Source organism: Spinacia oleracea, chromosome 3, assembly GCF_020520425.1.
Source record: "Spinacia oleracea cultivar Varoflay chromosome 3, BTI_SOV_V1, whole genome shotgun sequence".
Taxonomy (NCBI): domain Eukaryota; kingdom Viridiplantae; phylum Streptophyta; class Magnoliopsida; order Caryophyllales; family Amaranthaceae; genus Spinacia; species Spinacia oleracea.
In genome coordinates, this window is record NC_079489.1 from 58,668,066 (window position 1) to 58,687,198 (window position 19,133).

General features: G+C 36.1%; 2 protein-coding genes across 2 annotated transcripts in view; one reads left to right on the plus strand and one right to left on the minus strand.

Annotated features, from left to right (window-relative positions):
* Positions 1–1,305: 1,305 nt before the first annotated feature.
* LOC110796557 (protein FAR1-RELATED SEQUENCE 5-like) lies at positions 1,306–2,951 on the minus strand. Its single transcript, XM_056839153.1, has 2 exons — positions 2,152–2,951; positions 1,306–1,753 (listed from the first exon to the last, which is right to left on the minus strand). The coding sequence occupies exons 1-2, from the start codon at positions 2,949–2,951 to the stop codon at positions 1,306–1,308; spliced, it is 1,248 nt and encodes a 415-aa protein (XP_056695131.1).
* Positions 2,952–4,452: 1,501 nt separating this feature from the next.
* LOC110796558 (nuclear pore complex protein GP210) overlaps positions 4,453–19,133 on the plus strand; it is a 31,536-nt gene continuing 16,855 nt past the window's right edge. The window contains exons 1-13 of the mRNA XM_022001618.2: positions 4,453–4,813; positions 6,118–6,383; positions 7,191–7,357; positions 7,439–7,655; positions 8,514–8,860; positions 10,286–10,465; positions 13,983–14,121; positions 14,218–14,366; positions 15,483–15,594; positions 15,726–16,291; positions 16,400–16,523; positions 17,099–17,376; positions 18,144–18,245. Coding sequence (XP_021857310.2) covers positions 4,632–4,813; positions 6,118–6,383; positions 7,191–7,357; positions 7,439–7,655; positions 8,514–8,860; positions 10,286–10,465; positions 13,983–14,121; positions 14,218–14,366; positions 15,483–15,594; positions 15,726–16,291; positions 16,400–16,523; positions 17,099–17,376; positions 18,144–18,245 — 2,829 coding nt within the window. The 5' untranslated portion in view covers positions 4,453–4,631. The remainder of the gene's footprint in view (positions 4,814–6,117; positions 6,384–7,190; positions 7,358–7,438; positions 7,656–8,513; positions 8,861–10,285; positions 10,466–13,982; positions 14,122–14,217; positions 14,367–15,482; positions 15,595–15,725; positions 16,292–16,399; positions 16,524–17,098; positions 17,377–18,143; positions 18,246–19,133) is intronic.

A 19,133-nucleotide genomic window follows, 5' to 3' on the forward strand; every position in this document is an offset into this window, starting at 1 on the left:
TTTTTCAATCTGTACAAGTAGAACCTTATTGTCACCCTCAAGCATTTTTATTTTATCTTCGAGTACAAAGTTGTCCAAAATTAACATCTCCTTTTCAAGCTTGACACGCACATGCATTCTCATCTTGCAGCCTTGAATTTGCCTGTTGGAGTACCTCTATGATGTCGTTGTTGTTGTCATTCTCCCAAGTGAAAAAACCACAATTATCATCCTGAATACAGATGTATGGAAGGAGTATGTATTAGATTGAAAAATTGCTTTATTTTAAACATCACTTTCATCTATTACTTACCTTCCATGACGGGCATGAGTAAAACCGTTGCCCAGCGTTTTTTGTGTGTTTACAAAGTTGAAGTTTGGCTTTGTGACCATGGTAGCATAACAAGTGTTTCCCATTATGCACACGGATGTGTCTAGTTGACGAGGATGAGGTTTGCGACTCGTTTTCTATGACCGTACCTGTATTTGTTTGAATTACCTATTTTCAGTTGAAGTGATAGTGCATATGTTGTGGTTGGATTAATTTCAGAAGTTGACTTACTTATAGTCCTTCTAGCCTGAAGTTATTTCAAAAAAAGGTACAATTTCAATATGACCGTTAGATGGTTGTTCATTGGTCATACTTAGTACACAGCATACATGAGAAATAAATTTATACAATTAGAAAAATAATAAAATATAATTACATTGAATAGAATAATAAATGGCCATACACAATAATTGTGTAGAATTTTATTTGCACAACAAATGTTTCCATAGTTGGGCCTACAATGGACCCCCACAATAAAAAAATGTAAAAAACGCATTTTTATTACACTCATGCACACTTATACATAATTGAATTTAGAAAAAACAAAATAATACAAAATTGAAATGTAAATCTAATTACTTCTCACCATAGACATAACCCCCCACTACCTCGCCGAAACCATAGCCACCATCTGGACCTTGGTCTGATTTCAAGACCCTATCCACACTTTCTTGGTCCCAAACACGAAGACGACTTGATCGAATTTGGAAATATGTGAAGGTTTTCTCTAGATGACGCCAGTCTATCGATGTATATAATCTGGTAAGAGTAGAGTAATTGTTTTAGCATAAACAGAAACCAGACATAATTGCAAACTAGGAAGCATTGTTTTGCAAAGTAGGGACTCACGAGCAAAAGCACAGTACACCCCCCGTATCCTTCCTTTGAGGCATTGAATTTGTTTCCATATTTCACAAGCCAGTCCAGTACATAACGTCCCCAATTATAATCGCATGCTTTACTCGCTATCTGGAGGACGCTGAGATGCAAAGGGCTTATCCTCTATTGTAGGCAGGTGCCCACTGCCGACGTTTTTCAAACGCATCCAACATCCAACCCTTACGTTGATTATATGTGTCCATCACAAGACACCAAGCCTCATCAAACTCCTCGGGATCGAGCATATCATGAACGGCGGTTCTAATTAGCGTGTCGATGCTTTTCCATTCATCGAGCTTGCCGAGATTCCGAGAGGCATTTTGTAGCATGTGCCACAAACAAAGCCTGTGAGGAACCTGAGGGAAAACTATGTTTATCGCTCTACCTATTGCCTTGTCCTGATCGTTTATAATTCCCATAGGAGGCTTTCCCATGCACTTAAGCCATTTCTCAAAGACCCAAACAAAACTTGGAGTGTCATCGTGTGAGATTAAAGCACCAGCGAAAACAATTGACCTCCCATGGTGGTTGACGCCAACAAATGGGGCAAATGGCATACGATACCTAGTTAATTCAGTAATTATTATTGTGTAAAGTAGCTTGGAAAACCAAGTAGTATCATAAACAATTATCATTATCACATGCATGGACAAATATTATCAATATTAATTATCATTATGAAATGGAAAATCCCATTATCAATTAAATCGCATTTATCACAAGCATTCAAACAGTAAAAGTAACATACAAAAAACCTAAAACCAAATAAATACAATAACCATTACATGCATTTACACTGTTTTTTAGAGTGAATACAAAATAACCCAAATAATATAACATCACAATAATATCCATTACCACATGCACAATTACTTCATTTTCAACAACACTTACGTAAATAACCTAAAAATCAAACAACCACAGTTAAATAATATAAAGAAATAAATAAGAAAATAACATACCTGTTGCTAGAAAAGGTGGTGTCGAAACTGATCACATCCCCGAAATATTTGCAACTTCCTCTACTACGCGCTTCGGACCATAATGCGTTCTTTAAAACGCCTTCTTCATCCCTTTGTATAGAACTATAAAAATCGGCATTCAGATCTCGTTGTGCTTTGAAATACTCTTCAAGAGCAACAGTATCCCCTTTCACAAACATGGTTTTACGACGCTCAACAGCTATGGCGTTCCTCAAATCTTTTTTGTTGAACGTCATATTATCAAAACCACCCTTTTCAATCAATTGCGTGCCGAAGTTTCTACTAACGCTAACACTGGCACTATCATTTATCATTACCCTATCAAAGGTAGCACTATCGATGCTTCTATAGTTAACCATCATCCTACTACTTTCGGGATTTAGAGGATGATTATGCACCAAGTCACAACTAATAACTACAAACTCACCGTTTTTCTCTTTACCATAAACAAAAACTTTGAAACCAGTAACATTAGACCCGACACTTGATTTCAATCCTCCTTTCTTACACTTTAATCTGATCATCTCCATCATATGCGACTTAGCCTCAAGGTCCCCGATACCAATTTTACTAACACCCTTATCCTTGTACTCCTTTTTTATGATATTAGCAATTACATACATCTCAAAACCCGTCTTGTAAGCATAACAATGGCAAAATTCACTAAACTCAAAACCGGACTCAAAACACATTCCTGGACAAGGGATCGTAGGCGTAGTTGAATTTACAATAGTCCCTTCTCCGACCACGGGCTCAACATTAAAGTCTATACTAACCATTGTACTCTGGAATAACAAATGCAATTAACCAACTCAATTATTCATACAAATTAAAATAAATCATACAATGCTTTTTATAATTATAAATAGGTATGCCCATTTCAACAAATTTATTAATATACTCAACTAATTAATTCATATACTAAAATATCATTCCATTTTTTATTTCACATTTACATTTAATTTAATAAGAATGGTTAACATACATAATTTACCCACGAAAATAAATGCTTATACCAATAAGGTACATAGGTTTCTCCGTCATCTTAAACTACCAACATTGCTTGATAAATTGATGGTTTATAGATTATACGACAATGATAAAATTACAATAAGTTAATACGGATTATAAATTTACTAAGAAAATAAATAAAACGACAACAAATTTTTAAATAACTAGGTTACAGATTATTCAATAAGTGCTTTGTATTACATTAGAAGTAGAAATGGAGTTGAAGAGTATTCACCTTCTTACAAGAAGCCTGGTAAGTGATAGCCTTCTCTGGACAAAGCTCGTAACCAGATGGTAAACGTTCACCTTCAATTTGGTTTTTTTTTTTTTTTAGTCGAGTGAAATTTGGGCGGGCAATTTTTCAGGACAGTTTTGGGCGGTGAAATACCCGCTGTGAAGAGGAAAGTGGCGGAAAAACTGAAAACATTTCCCCCCTAAAGTATAACATTTCCCACCTAAATCAAAAAAGAGTAATCTGACATGTCCTTCACCCATCTATACTAATATATTAAAAGGCGTTTTGAAAAACGTCTATGTGTCAGGTAGTACTCTTCCCTTTGAGCCACATCATTCACTCACCAATTGGTATGTCATGTCATGGATAACAAAAAATCAATACAACGAGGTTCGAACTCTAGACCTCATGTCTGAATGATAATTCTCATTACCATCTTAACCAACCACCAATTGTGGTTTATTTCTTCACATTAATTTATAAATAAATGTTAACATGAAGTCTAAACCAACTAAATTTTTATTTGATTTTTTATTTTCTATGGAATATTTTGAAAAATAAAAATAAAAAAATAATTAGAACAATTATGAAGAAAAATGATGTCATGAATCTCATAAGCATTAACTATAGGAATACCTTGCATGGCTGCTTATATCTAATTTGGTGTTATTAATTTGAAGCACTTAGTTCCACTAGAAAACAAATTATACAATTGTAAGATGATCTAATTGAAAAATTACTTGGCATGACAAATGACGTAATGTGTCTGTGTAGTTGACAAACTTAATTGATGTTTTTCACTTTAAGGTATACATGCATTTCGTCAAATGTTGAGCTCAAGAAAAATCTAAAATTTTAACTATTCAATGTAGCGATCGGGGCATCGCCCAGGCCACACACTAGTTGTATTTTAAGTCCAGTCAGCATGAAACCATTTTATGTGTATGAACCCCTGTGGATTTTGCGGTACTAGTTGCAGAAAGGTCCCGAGGTCCTACTCTTTTTACAGTAACCAAAAGTTGTGCTAATTTGTGCGAGACCCTGAAAATTGATGCACAAATCTCCTTTCCCCGAAAGATTCTCCTCCAACAAACATTTTACTTCTTAAACCCTTTTCTCCCTTTCTTAAACCCTCTACTCTCTCTCCTCTATACCAACAAGCTCAAACTCACTGCAACTTTTTGACAATGGCTTTTTGCTAAATTCAGCGAAAATGTCTCTTCATTTCAACAAGATTTTACTTGTTGTTGCTTTAATCTTCTTCTTCAATGGAAAAGATTTCAGGGTTCAGTGTATTTCCGGGCCTCACATTGCTGATGTTAACATTCTTTTGCCACCCAAAATGACTCATCCTGTTGAGTACCGTCTCCTTGGAAGTGATGGCTGCTTCAAATGGTTTGTTCTGTGTACTTCTACTTCCCCCCCACCCCCACACCAATTTACTTCAACTTTTGATGTGGGGTGTTTTTTTGTTTTACTTTGATTGTTAGCTAGATTTTGAATTCTGGCTTGTTTGATATTTTTTGTATTACATTGCTCCCAAATTGTTTGCAATTGATAAAATTTGATCAACTATGCCCTTTGAAGCTGCTTCTATTTAAAAGGGAAAAGTATATTATTCCTTTATATTGGGTCTCGTTCTAATGGCTCAGTTGAACATCCAAAGCATAAATCGGCTTGTTAATTGGCCCACAAATCTCTCATTCTAATGACCTGATCCCGAGACTCTAAAATTTGTTTAAATTTTTGGGAGGTGCATTATTCAGTAAGATAAGGTTTACCACTGAAGAATATAACCATTTGAAGAGACTAAGAAATAAATCTAGGAACTATAGGTGAGGATGACAAATAGTATGCTACAAAAAGATTTTGTATGCTATGGTGGTTGGGGGTTTACACAATATAAAAGCTATTGTAGCACTGCTTTTCACAAAATATAGAGTATAGTAGACAGATGTCTAACTAGCGGTTGAAGTTAAATTGTCAACTGAAATGTGCCTAAGTTCTTTCCTATGAGATTGTGAGGGGAAAAATGGTCATATTAGAGAAAGGTCACCATGGAAGTAGTCAAAAGAATCTTCCTATGCAGATTGTAGAGACAAGCGGTGGTTGATGAAAAACTATATTAGTTATTGTGGAGTCTGCTGTCGTGGCCATCAGTTTAGGATGGAAAAATAGGGAGTTATGATCGTTGAAGTCCATGGATAGCTTTAAAAGCCCAAGATAATTCTCTTTTTGAAAGCTTGCCAGAGACGACATGACTAGCATGTGCAATGTTGGTAAAAGCGCAATAGTAGGTTATTGTCGGAGGTTGATCTCTCTGTAGGAAAGACATGGAAAGTTTGTGGCTGAGCTAAGCTGAGGCCTAAAGTCATCAGAATTATCTTTCTTTTACTGAGATGTTCAAACTAAGCTTCTTTCCATCAACATCTTTTTATAGTGGGAAAAAGAAAACTATGTATCCTTTCCTTCATCTTGTAATGATACCTCAGCCCTAATAATCTCAAATTTGCAAATAAATGATAAAAGGTAGCATAACTTCTCATAGTAGTCATGTGATTTTACTCTCTCTTTCTGAGGACACCTTGCCTTCTTGATTTAATTTTACTATTGCTTTTGCAGTTTTAAATTAAAAATGTTTTTCTTAGCAAAAAATAAATGAGAGTTAATCATGCTATTTTATGATTTTGGCTTGGCAGGTCATGGGATCATCATGATTTATTATCTGTTGTACCTGAATACAATGAAAGTACCCATTGTTCAACAAGTGCTCGGCTACGATCAATTGCTCCTTACACTGGAAGAAAGGAAACAGCTGTTTATGCTGCTGATATTCGCACAGGAACCGTAGTCCGTTGTAAAGTGTATATTGATATGTTCTCCAAGATCCAGATATTCCATAGCTCTGTTAAACTTGACTTAGATGGTCTTGCGACTCTTCGGGTTCGTGCTTTTGATAGTGAAGGTAATTTTAAAACACTATCTTGAAAAGTATCCTGAACTTTGAAGTCTTTGTTCTATTAGTGGATTTAGTGGTGATCTTCTTCTTACCAACCTTGCACTCAGCTCTTGTCCTATCTCAAATCATGTTAGGGAATTGTGTAATGAACTAGCCTAAGGGGAGGGGAGTTTAAGCAATGCATATTTAGTTGGAAGTAATTTTAAGTAGAAGGAAGTTAGTTAGTCAGACTTGGGAATTCTACATAAAGAGCATATTAGTGAGAGAGGAATCATGGAGAATATTGTTAAGTGAATTTTATTTTACTTTGTTTTAGCTCGTAGTTTTGGGAGTGCTCAGCCACTCGAATGTCTGGGATTGTACCCACTATTTCATGATTCAATCGCATCAAATTACAATATACTATTTCCCCCAAATTCTGTTCTCCTTCATTTCCAGTATTCTTATTTTCCAGTGTCTATGAAGTTCCAGCTACGGGTAAGAAGGGTCGGTTTTTTCTGGGTGTGCTTAATTTCCCATTTCAGGTTAAATTTTGGATGGTCACTTATGTACTCGTGACATGTGATAATCCTGTATGCACATGTACTTGTAGTCTTCAGTGCAATTGTGTATCAATATTGCAGTTATATAATTTATAAGATGCGAAGTATGTTACTGACTTCTTTGAAATAACTAAAACTCTAAAAGTCCCAAGGCTTTACAGAATTTAGAGGCTTTCGTAGTCCTTCAAATTTCTTATTGCTATGATTAGTATTTGGCTAATTGGCTTAGCATCGCTTGGCGGTTAATGCTCACTCTTGATCTGTTTCGCAGATAACGTCTTCTCCTCATTAGTGGGCTTGAGGTTCATGTGGCAACTGATGCCTGAAAGTGACCATTCATCTCATCATCTTGTTCATGTCCCTTTGGGTGATTCTCCTTTAAGTGACTGCAGTGGATTTTGTGGTGATTTAAATATTCAGACAAAGCTTGAAAATAGTGTATGTATGCTGTTTCATGAGAACTTCAACATCTAACTCATTGTGTATGCACAGCTTGTCTAATTGATAACTTGTGTGCAGGGAGTGTTTTCAGACCTTTTTGTGGTGAAGGGAATTGGCATTGGCCATGAGATGGTCTCTGTTCATTTTCTCGAGCCACAATTTGATAACGTGACAGATAAGATCGTCTTGACTGTAGCAGAAGCCATGTCGTTGGATCCTCCTTCCCCAGTGCTTGTTCTTGTTGGTGCCACAGTGCAGTACAGTCTTAAAGTTATCAGGGGGAACATTCCTCAAGGTATTTCCCCCCAAGCTTCTTCCTGTATATTTTGACATGTAAATGGTTATAATTAAGCTGCTACATGTCTTTAAAGAAAGTAAGTATTCATATTTCCCCCTCTGGTTCAGGTGGAACCGTGGAACTGTCAAATTATAATAAAAGAATAAGGAGATTGACTGAGTTATACATATAAATATCTGGCGACAATTTGGTAAATGAAAAAGTTCCGGAATCATACAGGTCACTTTATTTTCTGGATTGCTGAAACGAGAGTGTGTGCACGGTGCACCACACATGCCCAACGTTTTTTTTCACTCTTTTTTTTTGATTTTCTTCCCAAAATTACCTAATTGGGAAAAGGAGACAAAATAAAGTTGGTTTAAAAATTCTCTTGTGATGTTCCAATTTTTTTCATCCTTTTATTTTTTTTGTTTTTTTTCCGCTTATTTAGTTTCTTTGTATTTTTTCTCTTTTTATTACTATGAGGACTTTGTACTTAACATTTAGTTTGTAATATTTGTTTTCTATAATTAATTGGATGAGGTAACTCGAGTGTAACTGGTTGTGAATTGTGATTGTCTTATTTGATTTTGATAGACTCTCTACTTCGTTATTTAATTTAGCATACTTAATGACAATTGTTTTGACACATTTAGGCTATATTTTACCTTTAATCTTGACGTTGAACAAATAATTTTTTTGACTCCTTTATATTCTTTTTTTGAAACTAAAGTTTCTTAAGAAATGTTTTCAATTTGCAAGTGACCTAAAAAAAATATTATATGCACTTATTTGGTTTAGAATGTTGTATTTAACTGGATTTGCAGGCAAGCATTTATTTCAAATTGCTCATAGCATTTACGTTTGTTCTTGTAGTTGTGCCTTTGCCCTCTCCATTTCACCGCTGGTCTTCACTAAATACTTCAACAGCTCAGGTGGATGTTATGACGGGTCTGGTGCATGCATTAAAATTAGGTGAAACCAATATCATAGTGGAGGATACGAGGGTTGCTGGACATGTTCAGATGTCATCTCTGAATGTTGTTCTTCCAGATTATATGTCTTTATACTTGCTGCCTCTATCTATATCTGGTGACTCTATCGAAGGAGTAAAACCTACAGTCCCCAATGCCCGTTGGTATGTCATCTCTGGTCGACAGTATCTCATTGACTTGAAGGTTTTCTCTCGAGGGCCTGATGCTCGAGCAATCTATTTAACAAAGGTACTTTAATATCCATATATCTCTTTGGCTTCTGGTTAAACCTTATCTTGAAAGTATAGGCTGCTGGGTAGGACAAAAATCCCTTTTTTCACTTTCATTCATTTTGAAACCCCATATTTCAATATTTTTTGTTAACGGTACCAAGAAAAGGGGAACTTAAGACTATCATACATGCAAGAAAGAGCTCTTCCTTCTACCCGAGGGACGGGCGACTCTGTTTGGGGATTTTTTCATGCAAATCTTTTATGTCTTGTTTGAATAAACCCTTAAATTTCTAGCCTTTCCATTAGCAAATTTCATTTGGAAAAGGTAAGGCAAGAGCTTTTATTTGGACACCAGCTTTGGGACGAATCAATACAAATGATATGCTCCACAAACGACGGCTGGGATGTGCTATCTCAACTGACATTTTCTTGCTTCGCCGAGCTAATAGTGAGTCATGCTCACATGTTCTCCTTCTATGTGAGTTGGCATGTCATCTACGAGGAGACATTTTGCACTGGATGAAGAGGAATGGGTCAGTCTTTGGAATTTTAGAGATTCGTTACAAATTCGTTTTGTGGGGTCTGGAAGGGTGAAGGAGAAAAGGTTCATCATTATCATTATCATTACCCCATTGCCTCAAAGAGGCTCCCGCAAGAAGCGGGGTAAGGGTGGGTCTGCAATTGCAGAGAGGTTGTTTCCAATTGACTCAAAAGCGATGACGGGACGACAACGGGTGACCATTTTCTACTTCATGGAAAGGATGCGAAGAGGTATTAAGAGCCATTTTGATTTAGTCCATTACATGCCACAACCAAAAGAACAAATGAATCTTTGGTTCCATCGGAAATGAAGGAGAAAAGGTTATTGTAGAAAAATGCTTCGATGGCTATCTTGTGTACCATTTGCCTGGAACAGAATGGTAGACTTTTCAATGGAGTTGTGTCTTCCCATGATAGTTCAAGGGATTATGGGCAAAGGCAGCTGGGGCTATTAGATTCCATAGAATTGGGGAGATACAAAGGAATTGGCTAATTTGTAATAATTTTTTTTACTAGTTTAACTAAAAAAACACAATCCTATAAAAGACTAAAGTCTCCTTCTCTTGGAACTTCAATTTTAATAGTTACAATTTTCTGTTCCATAATCCATACTTAGTGTCCATGTACAAACTTATGTGTTGGTGTGTCTGAGTTCATGTTAGAGTCCTTAAATGAAAATATTATAAGCTGTTGGGTTGACCTTTGCACATCATTTTTCGTGTGTAATATTGTTTGCAAAGCAAAACATACGAATTCCTGGTATTCTGTTTCTTTAAATATTTGGTAAATTTCGATTCTCATTATTCAAGGTATTCCGGAACTTATATCCTTCATTTTCTTATTTTTCATCCCTTGAATTTTATAGTATATATTAACTGTATTAATTCTCACTTGAGTGCAGAATGAGGATGTGAAATTGTACTATGATCAGCCAAAACACTGGAAACATTTTCCCATACCAGAGATTATTGCTGTGAAGTATGGTTGTCAGTATTCAAGACTTTTGGAGGCAACTGTTGGAGGAGTTGGGAAGTTGTCAGCTTCCTTGACTTACTCTACTGACCATCTTGAGGCAAAGGAGGTAAAGTTTCACTAACTTTACTTCGGAGATTTTTACTATTTAGTTCTTCCGCCTTGGCACTTCAACTAATAACTACTTACTACTTTTAGTTTTTAAATACTGTGCATGACTACCATTTTGTCAAGTTCTTAATTATTATTTTTTTGATAATTATCTTAAAAGCTATGTTACTCGGACTCGGGTACCTATATCAGAGATAGATATGTGTCCAAGTGTCCGGCTCAATTATTTTGTGAAAGAAATTCATGATTTTGGTTCAATATGAAGTGTCCAATCATCCAGTGTCTGTTCTCCGTTCCCATGTTTGAGTGTTGAGGATCCGACACGAGTACTTGCAATCAATGCCTAGTACTCCCTTTGTCCCTTATTGTTTGCCCCTATGTCACCTGGATTCGTTTAGAAGCGTCGCGCATGGGTACGGATCTGAGTGTCCGGTATGGAAATTATAAAAATCAGGACACTGGGACTGTCCGAAATTAATTTTGACTCTGGTACAGGGACACGATAATTTTTTATTATTAAAATATTTTTTATTTAAATCATTTTTAGTTAAAAATAATCAAAAGTATGAAAATTATCAATTTAAAATAATATAATTATACTTTTGATTTTTTTTAACTAAAAAATGATTTAAATAAAAAACTATTTTAATAATAAAAACTGTCGTGCATTTTTTTTCCTTTTCTTTTGGACTCTTCGCCCACTTTCTATTGTTAAGGATTAATAGGGTGTGGTCCAAAACTTAGTAAACAACATTAAAAAAGGAGCTTCCAACCAAAAATAAAAAGAGTGAAAAGAGTTTCAATGAAGCGCTTTACTTTAGCGCTTCAGCGCTTAAACACGCTTTTTTAAACACGCTTTTTTAAACACTGGAAACAACCGAGTGCAAAATCCTGGATCCGACCCGGATTTCATACCCGTGTCAGGGTCGTGCCGAGTTCGGGTAGCAGAGGTTTGCTCCATGCACCAAAAGTGCTTTGTTAAGTGTCGGTTGAGTGGAATTGAGAATAGACAAGGGGCGGGACCAAATGTTGTGACTAAAGTTCTGGTTCCTATGATCGCTTTTAGTACGGGGCAATCTTTTAGGGACAGACCAAAACGACAAATGGGGCAAACAAAAATGGGACGGAGGGAGTAGAAATTAGCAAACAACACAAGAAAAATTGAAAAAATTAACAAAATAAACACTCACATGTTCCAACTTAGATATATTTGTGTGGAGAAAGAAAAAACATAGCTAATAGTTAGTTAAGATGGCAAGACTTCTAATGTTGATTCCGTGTTCGAACCCTGCTATACGAACTTTTTTTGTTCTCAATAGTAATGCATGTTCCTTGTTGAGTGGAGGACATTGCATGTTTCTAGGTAGAGAAGGGTTCCATATGGCACGTAAACTTTATTAAGAACACTTTTCAATATATTAGTATAGCTTATATATGAATATCTTTATTTATGTTCGGAATTTTTTATTCATTACTCACTAAATCAATAACAATCAATTCTTTTTGAAAGATATTACGTAAACTGAGAACCTATAAAGACAAACAAGTCCTTTAATCTGTATCATTATATAGCCCTCCTCTTGGAATGATTGGAGGGATGCCTCTTCACGTGTAAAAGGACTAAAGAAACTTAGACCACTAACAAGGCTCTCATATCCTTGGTACATCTGCAAGACACTATAAACAAAATTACTGAATACAATCTAGGGCTAGGAATACAATGCCCTACCAAATTATCTTGTTCCCCTAAAATATAAAGTTTCCACAAAGCACTTGCCATATATCATATTTTTGGTGCTCTTTCTTCTACAACTTCTTGCAGCTAAATGAACTCATCAGAAAACACTGCACAAGCCTGCTGCAGTTAAGAACTCACAAAATCTGCAACCAGGTCTCTGAAGAGTAAGAGCAGCAAACAAGCAAGTTATGAAGAACTTGAGCGGCTGAACCACAGAGATCAAATAGCTGATCAGTTTGAATACTCCATTTAAGAAGCTTATCTTTAGTTGCCAACTTATTTAGAACAGCTACCTAGGAACCAAATTAACTTTTAGGTTTGGCCATATTGTTGCACACCAACCTTGTCAATGAAACCCTGATCAAACCTTTGAAAATTTCAGATCTTTGCATCTGATTTTAACCACCGTTAGTGGCAACTATATCTTTGCAGCACATATTTTCTTACAACCCAAGAAATATTGCTTGAAATTTGTGAGCTCCACGCATCTTTCATTCAATAAGTTAAGCATCTATTATATACATAAATTGTCCTGATCTTGTGCAACGTCCCATAGAAGCTTGTGTTGGAAGTTCTAGTCGAGAAAAGCCAAAGAAAAGAGTGAAAAAGTGAATAGTGGGAATTGTCCCACATTGATAATAACATCTTTCCCCCTTGTTTATACATTGGAGTGTTAGTGTATTACTTGTTTGAGAAAGTGGAAGAGAGCTCTTGGTGGATACACACACTCGCGCTGCCCGGGTTTGGGTCGGGCTCGGGACTTAAGATCTTGGGGTATGCGATGCACGGGCGTGGGGTGGGCACCTATTCTTTTTGGTACCCTGTCGTTTTGGTTAAGTTATTGTTACGAGAATATCTTGATTACGTAACCGTTGGATTGATTAGCCTTAACGGTGCGTACGTTCCTGCCTTAATAATTCTGCCCGTTTTTTTTGTTCCCTTTCCCGACTTGATTACTTAATTAAGTCTTTCCGTTTCAGCGAAAAACACAATTCACAGAAATTCCAGAAAATCAAATTTAGTGCTTTCTTTCTAAAATATACTCTCTAGTTTCTGGGCAAGTATTCTGACTCCATTCGGGTTTGTGATGCACACAAATTCGGAGCTATGTTAATCCTGGAGGGAGACCGCTTCTGTTCCACTGCATCGGGATGTTGCGTGGAATTGTCTTTTAGGACAATGGTATTCCACGACGCAACAATTGTTCATTCGATTCATTCATCATTGAGATACGTTTGTTCTAAATTTTAGTATTGTAGCAATAGCTTGATCAAAGAAGTTTTATTGCACAGAAGCACCTGAAACAATCAAATTCTAGACTCCAGCAATTCCTAGAGTAATCAAGATGGCCTGGCCATGAATGGTGCTGCAGTAGCTTTGAAGTTAATTTTATAAAGCATCACAAAGAGCTATCTCCGAAAAGTCTGCATAGAGCTTATTAAGTTCTTTATATACTGCAACTTTTTCAAAGATGCATTGCATTGACAAAAAACAGCAGGTTATATACTTATATAGTTATTCTTGCATGTCATGCTGGCCATGCTATCACTTGATTAGAGAGGCATAGCTTCTGTTTTGTTTGTGCATATAGCTCTGAAATCATGCAAAGTTTGAGCATTTGAATAATTAGTAGAATGGACTCCCATTCATTTGATGTTGGCTATTGTAATAAGCCTATATTCCATCAAGTCCAGAGGGAGACCTTAGAAATAAGAGTATTTAAATATAAAGCAGCAAATTGTTGTTTGAGTGTGTTAACGAGAGAACTCTGGTACAGGTTCTGAAGGTTGTGCAAGAAGTCATGGTCTGTGACCCAGTTAGGGTTAAAGAAGAAGGAAGTAATATTTGTTTGTCATCTTTTCTGCTCCCTTGGTCACCAGATATTTTTCAGGAAGCAGAGCTAAATGCCGTGGGAGGTTTTTCTCCTAACCTTACCTGGCTCAATTGGTTACTGCCTTTATCATGCTAGTTAATCACTCTAACTGTGATTTCGCTTGGTGGTCTTGTTGTAGGTTGTGCAAATTCACCTGCGGATTATAGGTGGCTTTCATCTGAAAATAATATTTTATCTGTGTCAGCTACAGGTGTTGTTCAGGCCAAAAGGCCTGGTAAAGCCACGGTTAAAGTTGTTTCCATTTTTGATGATCTCAATTTTTACGAGGTAACAAATGCTTGCTTGTTATTAACTTATTCTACTTTCTTTTTTCTGCTTAGAAAAATGTATCAATCCAAAATAATAAAGAGTAAATCTATTTACAGGAAGGATTCCTCGAAAGAAACTATTTATGCTTACTTGTACATTTGGAGAAAGATCTAAATGCAAGTTTTGTTTGTTCTTCAATAATTGTGTGTGGCGCGCTTGATGAGAACAATCTAAAATATATATCTATTTCTCATTTTGAAGTTAATTGTAAAGTTTTATGCAATATAGGTTTCCATATAGTAGTTAATTTGAACAATTATCTCAAGATGGAAAATTATTGGTAGGTATAAAATGGTGCAACCATTGAGCAATGGGTATTTAACAATACTTGGCCGATATTGTTGCTTTAGGTGGTACTATGTTGAAACTTTTGTGCAGTAACTTATAGAATTCAATTTATAGACTAGTCTATTTAAATAAGGAAGTAAGGGAGGGACTGAATTAGGGAATGACTTACAAACGACAACCAATCATTTAACCACCTTTATTTTGAGCGTCATTGATTTGTAAATATGACCTAGACTTATTTTTCTGTAGCTTAAATTATTGTTTCTGTCTTTATTCCTCTGCACAGGGTGTTTAAATGAGCCTAAGGGCTTGCTATTTATCCGTAGCCCTCCTTTGGATAAACGGTGTATCCCTTTTCAGTCCATTTACATAAACTTCTCTAGAACACAATAAAATAAAAGGAAAGGGAAAAATCAATCAGGATTATGCTGTGGTACCATAGCCTCATCTGGAGTTGCGTAGTACAGTACGTCCATTAATACATAGTATAGGCAAAACGGAATGTTTATTCAAATCAGATCAAAGTTGTTTCACTGGATTTGTGACGGAAAAATGCTGGTAAGCAGTCCATCCTAAGTTATGAGAAAAACAAATATTGAAAACAAAAAAGAACTTAAATGCAATAGTATATTGCATTGGATTCATTATGTATTTCAATTGTTTAATGCTTGCTGATGTATATATATTTTTTTTCCTGATAAGCCGCTTAAAGTACTTGATTTGTTGACTTTCGATTCATTCTTTTACTATGTGATTCAGTGCTTACTTATTTTTTATGCCATGTAGGTGAACATTGAAGTTGCTCTACCTTCTTCAATGCTTATGTTGCCAGACTTTCCTGTAGAGACTGTTGTTGGGTCACATCTTCAGGCTGCTGTGTCTATGAAAGCACCAAATGGTAGTTTTCCTAGAATTTTGTTTTGTTTAGCTTTTAATCATGATTCATGACCTGAATTTCTTTTCAGATGAACTCTCTTTCTCCCTCAGAATTTATTTGGGGATGATTTCATGTTTTCTTGGTAATGGCAGGTGCTTTTTTTTACCGTTGCGATGCTTTTAGTCCATCCATAAAGTGGTCTACTGGGAGTGAATATTTCATTTTTGTTAATTCTACTATCGAGGAATCCATGAAGAATGAACGATCTAATTTTGGTCCTGCTTGTGGTCAGACCTACATTAAAGCTGCCAGTCCTGGCCGAGCTGTTTTACATGCAACCTTTTTTCTTCGAACAAATGATGGTTTTAGCAGGCAGATAATGTTAAAAGCATCTGCTCCTATTGCATCGTTTTTACCACTAACTTTACATCAAGCTGGAGATGGCAACAAGTTTGGTGGTTACTGGTTTGGTTTGGAGGAAGAGCTAACCCATGATGGATGGGAAAGTTTGAATTATTTATATCTTGCACCTGGATCCCATTTAGATGTTGCACTTGCTGGAGGACCCGAAAGATGGAAGAAAGAAGTTGAATATATTCAAACTGTTGAAGTTCTTGATGAGTTGTGTGCCCTTCCTAAAGATGGAGCCCTTGTTCACGAAGTCCGAAATTCAGAAGGAAATGGATACACAATATTATGCCAAGTGCTTGGCAACTTTGTAAGTCACTAGCTCTTCTGGTTTAATCTTCAAAAAAATATTGGCTGCAGAAGTTTACATTAACTTGGTAGTTGGGGATTTCACTTGCTTTCTTGTTTAAATATTCAGACACTTGTTTTCAAACGTGGGAATCTGGTTGGAGATGAACATCCACAACCTGCGGTTGCAGAGGCAAAATTGCGGCTTGATTGTAGCTTTCCCCATTCAATTGTGGTTCTAGCTGACGAACCTGGTTTGTTTCCTCTCCTTCCATCCAATTTGTATTCAAACTCTTGTCAACTCATGATGGTGAATGTATATAGTACAATGGCAGAGGATAACTAGTCCTCTTTGTTATGAAACAAATTAGCAAAACTGCTACAACAAATTAATAACGTGTTTCTAATGCGAACGATAGACTTGGTAGAAAACACTATGAGATACTAAAGAAATTCCGCTGCGAGAAGATTCAATAACTATTAAGACACATAGAATATAAGTGTTCAATGAAATTGCATACAACTATTGAATAATAGAAGTGATAGGAAGGCAAGAATCAGCAGCCACTGCTTACAATGAAGTTATTAAAAATCAAATGTCTGTTGTCGTATTGTTTGTGGCATGAGTGACTATCAAAGTATCAATTCTTCGCCCCCTTTCCTAAATCAAGCATGATGAAAGCATTCCTATATTATTAACGTTTTCAAAACCCAAATTTCTCCTTTGAGAGTTATTGAAAGAGGAAATAATAATGTGTCCAAAGATTTTCCAACTAGCTTAACATTCTTGTTATTGGATATTATAACAGACTTTATGTGATTATTTCAGTGAACAAGTTGGACATTATACAATATGCTATTCAAGCTGAACGTGATCCTGGCTGCATTCGCTCCTTGCCTAGAACTGTAGCAAATGGGCAGACCATTAGACTTTCAGCAGTTGGAATTAGTAATTCTGGAAATGCCTTTTCCAACTCTTCATCTGTTCCCTTAAGATGGGAATTAAACGATTGTCAGGAGCTGGGATCTTGGAATGAAGCTTATAATTCTCAATTAACTGTATCCAGTTGGGAAAGATATTTACGCCTGGAGAATGCATCAGGACAGGTACTACTGGAATATCTAAGCTTAATGTGGTGGCTTTCTTTTTGTAACTTTTTGACGATCTCTCTATCTTTGGGAACTATACGTAGAATGGTGGCCTTTCCTTTTCCTTTATTTCTTTGCTCTTTGATTACTTTGTTTCTAAATTTGTGTACTTGGAACAAAAATAAACTAAAGCAACCAGCTGATCGTCACACTTCTTTTGATCCATGGTCTGACTAAGTGACTAGACTCTAGCGCAACTTGCTTGTTTCAGTAAGTTAATCATAATAATCAACATAGCATGATGCTGTTGTGATAGGTTTTATACTTTTTATTTTGCTTCCGACTGGTCATTTATTTTTGTTTACTTGAATTCTGTTTCAATGGAAATCTACTTATTCATGAAAATACATTTTTTATCCCTTGCTTTAGGGAATGCGTATTTCAAGTTCAAGTTGTTACTTGAAATATTTAGTTATATAAGGAGTAATAGATTATACATACATCGTCATATTGTACGCTATTTCTAATTTCAGTCTTCGCAGTTTCTTTCTTTTATTTTCTTTGCTTGAAAATCCCAGAACAACAGATAGTGAAAGAACCTACGGACGAAGTTTTTTGTTATAAATTTGCACCTGTAATCATCAGAGAGTGTAATCCTCTGGGCTCTGACACTTGGTTGCTGTAAAGTTTCCTTGTTTTATTCACCTTGATTAGCATTTAACTGGTATTACATTGTTTAAATCATAGCTGTGATCCTTATCTAGTATGTTTTATTTGGTTTCTAGTGCACTGTTCATGCTGTGGTTCAGAACCGTTTCAAATATGTCTCCCCGTTATCAGAACTTGATGCTTCCGAGAATATTCTTCGAGATGCTATTCGTCTCCAGGTATGTTCTGCAAATATCATGGTTTGATCCTGTAAATAAAAGGAATGGAATTTATCAAAAAGTTAACTATGCAACAAGAAAGAACTAGTCAACTAGAGTCTTCCATTCAGAAATAATTTAAAATTAGGAAATCCTGGTAAAGAAAGGAAGGAAATGGCTATTCTTTCTTTAGTGATCGGCAAAAGGAATGAATCCCCCTTGCATGGATATTCTTGATCACCCAACATGGGTTAACTGAGGATGGCTCTCCCTCCTGTTTGACTTCATAGATCAACCTTTGTAGTTATTCTTTATCCTGATTTGGACATAGTTCATGTAGGTGCACCCTACCTAAAAATCAGCGGCTTTCATGTCTTGAAAAGACAGTAGTTAACAAGCTAAAATCATACATGTTTTGAAACCCGATTCATACACCAATATAATACCTGTTACCTTCTTACGATAATCATAAGTCTCATAACACATTTACTAAAAGAAGACAGCTTTATGTTGTTGTTGTTGTAAGTTTATCTTATCAGTTGTACTAATTGTGGACATTGACAAGTGGCTTCAATTCATAGCCTAATGCTGAAGCATTACGATCACTAAGTGACAGGGGTTTCTCATCAAAGAATTACTGTTCTTTGCATGGAGGAGAAAAAGGTAGAGTGGTAATAAAGATAATAAAAGGCAGTACAAAAGTTTGCTTTCCTTTTAAGACACTTCACCAAAGCCTGTTCAACCCCTTCTAGTTATCTTATACTCGACAAAGGAGGTAGAAAAGAAGATACTCAAGGAGACATGAGTGCTTACCGAGCTTCTGGGGAGCTCTCAGAATGCCATATCTCTTTCCGATCCCTCTATGCCAAAGGTATTCAGGTTCAAAATGGAATCACCAAAGTCTTTTCC